General features: G+C 38.1%; 1 protein-coding gene across 1 annotated transcript in view; it reads right to left on the bottom strand.

Annotated features, from left to right (window-relative positions):
• Window positions 1-5,705: 5,705 nt before the first annotated feature.
• LOC106334812 (cystine lyase CORI3-like) overlaps window positions 5,706-10,253 on the bottom strand; it is an 11,236-nt gene continuing 6,688 nt past the window's right edge. The window contains exons 6-7 of the mRNA XM_013773188.1: window positions 6,027-6,120; window positions 5,706-5,914 (exon numbers count right to left, since the gene is read on the bottom strand). Coding sequence (XP_013628642.1) covers window positions 5,748-5,914; window positions 6,027-6,120 — 261 coding nt within the window. The 3' untranslated portion in view covers window positions 5,706-5,747. The remainder of the gene's footprint in view (window positions 5,915-6,026; window positions 6,121-10,253) is intronic.

Raw genomic sequence — 10,253 nt, 5'->3', positions numbered from 1 at the left:
ACTCTTGATGAAGCCCAAATGAAGTATGCTACAACTAAGAAGGAGCTGCTAGCCATTGTCTATGCCTTTGAGAAATTCAGAAGCTATTTGGTTGCGTCAAAAGTCATAGTATACACTGATCATGCTGCCTTGAGACACCTTTTGGCCAAAAAGGATGCTAACCCAAGACTGTTGAGGTGGATCCTGCTGCTACAATAGTTCGATTTTGAGATCAAAGACAAGCCAAGAGTTGAGAATAGTGTAGCTGATCACTTGTCTAGACTGAAGATTGAGTGTGGGATCCCCATTGATGAAGGGCTTCCAGAAGAACATATCATGGCTATTAGAGCAGTAGTAGCAGTTTGTGAAACAGGAAAGAAACTTGAGGAGGTGAAGGCAGCTGAAGAGAAAGGATCTTGGTATGCTGATTTGGTGAACTACTTAGCTTGTGGAAGAGAGCCATTGGGTTTTGAGGGATATGCTAAGAAGAAGTTCTACAAAGATGTGAAGAGATACTATTGGGATGAGCCTTACCTCTACATACTTTGTAGATATCAACCTTATAGAAGAGTAGTAGCTCAAGAAGAAGTTTATGGGATCCTTACACATTGTCATGGATCATCTTATGGAGGTCATTTTGCTACTTTCAAGACTGTTTCAAGGGTGTTACAAGCTGGGTTTTGGTAACCTCATATGTTCAAGGACACTCAAGACTTTGTTTTGAAGTGTGACTCGTGCCAAAGAAGAGGAAACATTACCAAGAGGAATGAGATGCCTCAAAACTCAATCCTTGAGGTTGAAGTATTTGATGTGTGGGGTATTGACTTCATGGGGACATTTCCATCATCTTTTGGCAACAAGTACATCCTTGTAGTTGTTGACTATGTCTCCAAGTGGGTGGAAGCTGTAGAAGGTCCCACCAATGATTCTAGAGTTGTGATCAAGATGTTCAAGAGCACCATCTTTCCAAGGTTTGGAGTTCCAAGAGTTGTAATCAGTGATGGAGGCTCTCACTTCATTAACAAGCTGTTTGAAGGTCTTTTCAAGAAAAAAGGTGTGAAGCACAAGGTGGCAACACCTTACCATCCTCAGACATGTGGACAAGTTGAGATCTCCAACAGGGAAATCAAATCTATCCTAGAGAAGATTGTGGGAACTAAAAGGAAAGATTGGTCTGACAAGCTTGATGATGCACTTTGGACTTATAGGATAGCTTACAAGACTCCTTTGGGAACCGCATCTTTCAACCTTGTGTATGGGAAGGCTTGTCATCTACCAGTTGAGCTTGTGTACAAGGCATTATGGGCTGTTAAGTTGCTGAATTTTGACATCAAGAGTGCCAAGGAGAAGAGACTTCTCCAAAGTGAGCTTGATGAGATTAGACTTGATGCTTTTAAGAACTCAAGGATCTACAAAGAGAAAACCAAAGCTTTTCATGACAAGAAGATCTTGAAGAAAGAATTCAGTGCTGGAGATCAAGTGCTTCTCTATAGCTCTAAACTGAAGTTGTTTCCCAGGAAGCTCAAATCAAGTTGGTTTGGTCCTTTCAAGATCTAAGAAGTGAGACCACATGGAGCAATTGTGTTATGGAACAAAAATGATGGAGACTTTACAGTGAATGGGCAAAGGATTAAGCTCTACATGGGAACCACAACAGAGGAGGAAGGAATCTTAGTTCCACTCTCCGATCCCATCTCCGCCTAGCCAAAAGGGAACAAAGTCAAGCTATAGACTTAAAACAAGCTCACTTGGGAGTAAATCCCATGACTATCTTTGTACATATTTCTTCTTAGGACGTTTTGATCAGTGGGTCGAGTTCACATCAAGTTTGGTGGGTAAACTGGTCTCCAGCAGGTTGAAGGATCAGCTTTCAGTTGATGGCTCAGTTAATTTTCACTAGAGAGAGGTGTGGTAGCGGGGTGAGCACGTCGCGCTGAAGGATGGTCGACTCGAAACGTCTCAGAGCGGGGTGATGCAGCGAGGTCTGGAGGTCGCTCTGGGCGTCGACAGCTCGATCTTAGCTCGAGTGGTCTGGTGTTGCGGGGAAATGAAGCCGCGCGTAAAAAATCCAAAAATATAATCGAAGTTGGAGCGGGGTATGGCCGCGGGGTATCGACGTCGCACCACGACTACCCAGGTATGATTCTAAACTTTAAACCCGATACCCGACCCATACCCGACGACCCGACCTCACCCTAACCCTACCCCGCTCCCGGCCCCTATAGTATATTTTCTTGAATCAATTCATCTTTTAATTCTAATCCAAGCAAGGTATAGAGATTCAAAGATGAATTTCGTGGGTTCATGAACCCTAGAAATTAAAACTCGAATTTAGCTTAATTTCTTTCTTGATTCTTGTGAATTTGATTAGGGAAAACTTATATATCATGTTGGGTTGCTAATTTCATGGTAGAATTGAGTTGAATCCGAAATTGAAAAATTAGGGTTCTTGAGATTTGAGAATTTTCGAAATTGTCCACGTTGAGTTTGAATGTTGATTGGCTTGAGGTGTTTGGATGTTTTAGAGCTTGCTCTGGAAGTTTTCTCAATTTAGAGTACAATTGTTCAATGAAAAACACTTAATTGCCATTTTCATGCTTGAGAACATTGAGGAACTTGATTCTTTGTTTATAACTCTATCACCTCCTAGACCTAGTTCTCTATTGATTTTGCAATGTGATAGTCTTGCCTAAAGCTGATTATTCAATTGATTGAATTCACATTTACTACTTCATTTTCACTCATCTTTTGTAACTCTTGCTAATACTTTACCAATGTTTGAATGTCACAGGTACAATGGCAAAGACAAACAAAACATATATGGAGGCTAAGAAGGCAGAAGCTGCAAAGAGAGAAACTGCACTTAGAGAAATGTGTTGATTGATACCTTGTCATTTTAGATTGAATCTTAGTCTTCTGAAATCAAATTCCTATACCATGATTCTTCTTTTATCCATTTGCTTGAAAGTTTGCTAGTTGTTTGTGTTAGAGTCTTGTTAGTTTGATCTAATCACTTCATTATACTGAATGCACTTAGCTTAAGTATGAACCTGAATTCTTTTTGAATTGAAACACTTAGAAATGGATTGACATCTAAAATACTACATTGATTTGAACCTTGGACCCTTGAAAAGTCCATTTCAGTTGTGGTGAAGAAGAGATAAATAATAATTATCATTTCTTTAACAATTATATTATCAGTTAAACGAATCATTTTTGGGTGTTTATATCTACACGATACATAAACATTTATCAATTAACAGTAGTTGTTGTAGTACCGTTGTTATATATGACTTACAAATGTATTGAATTGTTTTAACATGTTATATTAATAAGTTATAATTATGAAAGTTAAATCAATACCATAGATAATCGTGAATATTTATTTTTTGGTATTAAACAATGTATCATGTAACAAATAACATATCAGCTACCAAATTATGTATCGCTTAACAAATTATGTATTAAACAATGTATCAACTGACAAATATCGTATCAGCTAACAAATAATTTATCAAACAACACAGCTAACAAATTATGAATCAAAGAATGTTTCAATCACAATTTTTGTTTTTACATTTCATTTATCACTAACCGAACGAGGATATCAACCTAGTTATGCCTTCTCTCTTGTATAAATAATCAATGCTCTCAAGAAGAAACCTACAGCTACGAGACTCTAATATCCTAGAGACATAAATGTACATTTTTTTCTGAAAACGTAAGCTGCTAACACATGGATAGTCTGGACCCACTTCTGTGTGGTCATGATACTTTTGTATAATTAAAAAAAAAATGTACAATTTTGTCAACAGCCCTAGTGCAATATATTATAAGTTTGAATATACATATACATACCTAACCTTCTCTGGTATCCTCATTGGACGAGATTTAATTTTACAAAATGCTGGATGGGCTGTGGGAGATGGGGATTCAATCAACGTTTGGACGGACCCGTGGCTTAGCCTCTCGGAACCGAGACGCCCCATGGGACCAGCACCTGAACGATTTGTTAATCTAAAGGTTAGAGATCTGATGCTATCAAATGGCTCCGACTGGAACAGAGACCTAATTCAACAGATACTGCCACAAGAAGAAGCCATAATCCTTAGTATAAAGTCAAGCAGATCAGGAGCTCCGGATAAGCTCATCTGGTTAGGTACGAGCTCAGGCGAATACACGACGAAATCTGGGTACTTAAAGGCTCTGGAGTACAACCCGACCTCACCTCCACCCAACAGATCGATAGATTGGAACAATGGAGTTTGGAAACTGAAAGTTGCCCCAAAAATCAAGCTATTCTTATGGAAGATTTTCCAGGGAGCTCTGGCGGTTGGCGACAGGCTTGCTTCACGGAATATAAGTACAGGAACAGGATGCAAGACCTGTAATAATGGAATCTATCAATCATCTTTTTCTTCATTGCGACATCGCATACAAGGTGTGGAAGCTAGCCCCTTTCTCTTCTTGTACTGACTCTAGAGGATTGCTAGATTTGACTACCGCCTGGCAAGGGCTCTCAAAGCTTGTGTGCCTCCCACCAACCGGAGTCGCAACAGGGCCCCTAGCACCATGGATTCTATGGTCCCTATGGCTGGCAAGAAACAACAGACTGTTCATCAACAAGATTGCTACTCCTGAAGAAATTATTTCGCGAGCCATTGCAGCTGCTCACGAATGGCTACGAGAGCAATGCACCGAACCCTCCAATACAAAGAACACACGGGTATTAAGGCCCTCGAGGGACACGGACTCTAGCAGACTACAAACGGATGCAGCCTGGCGAGCTGATCTCCTAAGTGCAGGACTGGGCTGGACAATCATATAGAAAGATCAGAACACTACTCAAATGTCCCACTGCTATTATGTAAACTCACCTCTAGTAGCAGAAGCTCTCGCCTTCGGCTTCGCTGCCAAACGGACTCTCAACAACTGATAAAAGCCCTAGTATCAAAGGACCCGAATCCTGAGATCTATGGAATTGTCTCAGATACCCTGGTTTTAGCATCATCTTTTGATTCTGTCTCTTTTGAATGGTTGCCTAGAGCACAAAACAATGTGGCTGATGCTTTAGCAAAACATGCTTTATATAATGCATGCCTTGTAATCCCTCTAATTGACTTTGAGGCTTAATATATGAATGAAAGTTGTGTTTTAAAAAACAAAAACCTAACCTTCTCTAGTAATTCCAAATTTACCGGTTGGGTTTGGATTTTCTATGTTAGTGTTTTTTTTTTCATGGGCAATTTATTATAATCACATTACAAAAAAAAAAACATTACCAACCTGGAACCCGAACAAGAGAGGTTACATAGAGCTTTAGCCCAACAAAGAGCACCATCGACCGGAGAAGGTGTAGAGATGATGACCTTTTTCGTTCTCTCGCTTTATTTTGTTTTTTTTCTTGTGCTTTAACTAGGTTAATGTTTATTGATTAGTCTAACTACTTAAAATATATAGATTTTGAAACTTTATTCTCGCCACACTTGTAAGAGAGAAAATGAATGATCTTGTAATATGTCATACACTTTACGGTAATTTCGTACCAATATATTCAAATGAAAACAAACTGAAACTTATTCGTTTATAGAAACTACAAAGAAATACATACATCGAAAGACATACCCAACGATGTGAAAACATTTCATGGTTAAGGGTTTACTATTGTACACCATTGATTTATTCTGTCACAAACTCGAAAGTTGTTCATAATTTATTCATAAGCGCCCCCATTTATTTATTACTATAACATATAAAAAGACATAGGCTTACATAAGAACCCGTAAGTTGACACCATTGACAGCTTTGCGTGGAGTTTCACCTGAAATGGAGTGGCGATCACAAAAGCTCTCCAATCTATCAAATGCATCCTCCAAAGTTGGAGTATCCATGTCAATAGAATGCCTCACCCAGTTCTTCAGAGTAAAAGCAATCCCTAAACCAAACCAGCACACAACATATAAATTGTTTTGATAAAATTATTAAACACAAACAAATGATTGTCTTCACTGGTAGACCGCTAAACCTTGGACATAGATAATGAATACCTGGTAAAAGGACGAGGTTTTCCTCAGTAGCTAATTTTTCACAGAAGTCTTCATCATCTTCAATGTCCACAAAGGATGATAAGTTCAGCTCGGTCTGCGAGTAGAAAAGAAAACAAAATTTAAAGAATACAATTATAAAGAGAAGGTTAGAATAAGTTCTAAAGATACATAGTAATGATAGAATACCCAAAAGAAGGTAGGTTTCATGTAGCAGGTGAGGGAAGGTATGCTCTTTTGCTTATCATATGCAAGATCGGTTTTATCTTTCAGAAACATCTGCCTCCTATGGAAGAACTCTTTACCAGTTTTCTCCAAGATGGTGGGAATGGCCGCCTACATAATAAAAACATGACACATTAGCTATATAAATGATAATAATTGGAATAGTCCGTAACATTTGATTTTATATCTGGTTACAGAAAGTGCCCGAATGAGAAAGTCTCGTACCTGGATAACAGTTGGTGGTTTGGAATTTAGATCAAGGAACTGTTTTATAGCAGCTAAAACCTGTCCATATAAAACAAGATTAGGAGCAAAAGTTAATAAGAATGAACGTTGATAACTCTTAATATCAAACATAGTTCGTGCATAGCGAATAATGATATGCAAATCATTCATATATATGTTTAAAGAGTGATGGAGAAAAATAGACCGGACATTTTTGGATTTAAAGACACCATCTAGGTCGTGAAGCGCGATCCAGCCAGTTCGCCATCCAGGGACAGACCATCCCTTCGATATGGACCCGAGTGTAACCACCGGTACAATGGACGAAAATTTGCCCATGGGAACGAAGGGATTACACCCAAACACCGACCAACGAAAAACTTCGTCAGAAACAACCATTATCCCGAGTTCTCGAGCCAACACAGCGAGCTAAGATTCATTAATATACACACAGTCAAAGGATTATAACATAAGGCCATGCGAATACTTGTATAACTACTTAGAGTATAGGTGAAAATACCTATATATTGGTGTATAACATACTTATTCCCATGCAGGTTCACCTTCTCGACCATGTTTTTCTCCCACAGTAAGTTCATACTGAAACCCCAGCTAGTTACTAGATAACCTGTGTAGAGTTTCCTAGGGATGTGCATTCGGATATCAGATCGGATTCCGTGGGATATTTTAGAAATTTGGTAATGACCAGATAGTTTAAAATTTCAGATCGAACTATCTTTCCGGTATGAATAAGTTCGGTTAAATCCGAAAGAACCAGAAAAAATTCATTCGGATCCACTTGTTATAATCATGTATAGGAAAATTTATCCCAAATATCTAGCTCGGATCAGGTGTTTTTATATCCAACATGTCCAGAAATATTCAAAAGTATCCAAAATATTTAAAATATCCAAAAATTATTGAAAATATCTGAATTATCCAGAACTAATAATATATTCAAATTTATAATTGTAATTTTTAAAATTTTAATTAGTATAAGTTAATATAACTAATATTTCTAGATATATATTTATTCTTTGAATATTTTTGGATATCCAAAAAAATTTCGGGTTCAGATACCGATCGGATATCTATGTCGGATCGGGTTCGGTTTGGTATCTTAAAATTCGGATCAACCGAACTTCGGCTTTAGATAATTGGCCCGGGCCTAACATCTTGGAGATGTTAAAACTTGCAGGAGAGAATACAGTGAGCACACTCGGTCGTGTTGTGTTGCTCATCTGGCTTTTTGTGGTTTTGATCATCACCTCAAGCTACACAGCTAGTCTTACATCGATTCTTACAGTGCAACAGCTTAACTCACCGATCAAAGGAGTAGACACACTCATGAGCAGCAGTGAACGTGTTGGGTTTCAGGTAGGTTCTTATGCTGAAAACTACATGATTGATGAGCTTAACATCGCCAGGTCCAGACTTGTGGCACTTGGCTCTCCAAAAGAATACGCTACAGCTCTTCAAAACGGAACTGTCTCTGCTATTGTTGATGAACGTCCTTACGTTGATCTCTTCCTCTCTGAGTTTTGTGGGTTCGCCATTAGAGGCCAAGCGTTCACCAGAAGTGGCTGGGGATTTGTAAGTACCTTTCTCTTGAAGTCTCTCTAAGCATTGTCTGAAAATGAATCTTGATCATCTTGATTTGTCTGAAGGCATTCCCAAGAGACTCTCCGTTAGCTGTTGACATGTCAACAGCGATCTTAGGTCTGTCTGAAACAGGACAGCTTCAAAAGATACGTGAAAAGTGGCTTTCGAAATCTAACTGTAGTAATCTGAATGGTTCACACTCAGATGATGATCAAGAACAGCTTGGTCTCCATAGCTTCTGGGGGCTATTCCTTATGTGTGGGGTTGCTTGTTTCATCGCTCTTCTTATCTACTTCTTCAAGATAGTCCGAGACTTTTGCAACGACCACAAGCCTGTGGAAGTACCTTCGCCAGAAAGCTCGCATTCTAACACATTGCATACGTTTCTTGCTTACTTTGACGAGAAGGAAGACAAAACCAAGAGAAGGTTGAAGCGTAAACGGGATCATGATCTCTCTGTAAAGTTTCCTAGACCAATGTGACAGATCTAATCATCACTCAACTCAAGCAATCTTCTTCAGGCATAACAACTTACCTCATGAGTATAGAAGTAAGAAAAGGAGATTTTGATTATGTGATTCTTCGACTACTTTGGCCATATGAAGGGGCAAAAGGTGTTCTATAATGGAAGAAAGTGGAGAATAACTTTTATGAGTGTGTTTTATGCTTTATGCTTTCACATGATGGATGTGTTGTCATCCTCCTTTACTTAGGCTATAAAAGAGACTGCAAGGGGAAGGAGGAAGACACAATACACAGAGTACAATACAACAAAGAGTAGAGAGTGAAAGTTTTATAGTTTCATATTTTGTATTTTGAGAGTTTGAGAGAAAACATTTGTTCTTGAAGTTTATGTTATAAAGTCTTGTTTTCCTTTAGCCATTCTCTTCATCTAATTTCTGTTTCTTGTTTTCATATATCATATCATCTTGGTTATGCTTCTATCCATCATGGGATTAAGTGTAAACAAGATGATTAGTGAGTAATCACCCTTAGGATCAATGGGTTAGGTAGATTAATGGGTGATTAGGGAAGAGTTAAGGTGTTCTAATGGTTAAATGCTTAGATTTCTATGCTTATTAAGTATTCTTAATGCTAGATTAATTTTGGCCATCTTAATCTAGATTCTAAGTGTTTGTAGGGCATCGAAAGTGTTTGCATAATGCTTGAATGGACCTAGTAAAGCTCTAGCTTGAATAACCAAGGAATTGTTGTTAGGATTGCTAGATGGTTAGTAGACTAGAACTTAATGTATGTTTGAGTGAACAAAACGAACGGAAGTTGATGTTTAGTTCATAATTGCATAAGGGTTTCTACCACGGAAGTGGATTAATCTAAATTGAATGAAATCTAGACCTATAAAAAGTTAAGATTATTTGAAGTTAGACGCCTTGATTTAGAAATATCACCTTAAAATCAATTGCCTAAATACCCATTGGTTCTTCTTTGTTATATTTGAATTAGAACTTAAGTTATTTCGCACTGTTACTTCTTACAAAAAAAAATCATTTGATTGCACTTAGATTGAGATAAATGGCTTGCATTCTTAGTGCTTAGAATCACTAGAGATTGGATTGACATCTTAAGTACTACAACACGTAAGGATTAAACTTATCCTTTATCAAGTTTTGGCGCCGTTGCCATTCTCTAGATTGATTTTGACATTAGGATTTGGTCATTACTTGAGACTAAGTATTATTTTTCATTTTTTAGTTACTAATTATCTATCTTCATCTCTACAGGTGCATGAACTTGAGAAGCAAAGGATCAACAAATCTTGCACCAAGAGTGGACAACATCAAAGCCTTAGAAAGAGAGTTGGGAAAACAGAGAAGAGAAAGAGAAAAGCAAGCCCACTTACATAGATTGGGGCTTGAGATGGAGAGAAACCCGAATCAACAGGAAGGTGTCTATGAAGTTGATGATCATAGACAAAATGTCCAAGGAGTGTGAGAAGGGCTAAAGAACTAAAAACACAAAAGGTCCAAAGGAAGATTACTCATGACAGACATAAAGTTATTTGGGAAATCTGTTTTTTAGAGCAAAAAAATGGTAACTATGTCCCTTTAGACTAATCTATACTACTTTATGTCCTATTAGACTAATTTTCAAGCCTCATCAACATGATTGGAAACAACAAGTACCATGGACTTGCCTTGGAAGACCCACTAGATCACC

The sequence above is a fragment of the Brassica oleracea genome, chromosome C3 (genome assembly GCF_000695525.1).
Source record: "Brassica oleracea var. oleracea cultivar TO1000 chromosome C3, BOL, whole genome shotgun sequence".
Lineage (NCBI taxonomy): Eukaryota > Viridiplantae > Streptophyta > Magnoliopsida > Brassicales > Brassicaceae > Brassica > Brassica oleracea.
This window is presented reverse-complemented; position numbering and strand designations above follow the sequence as displayed.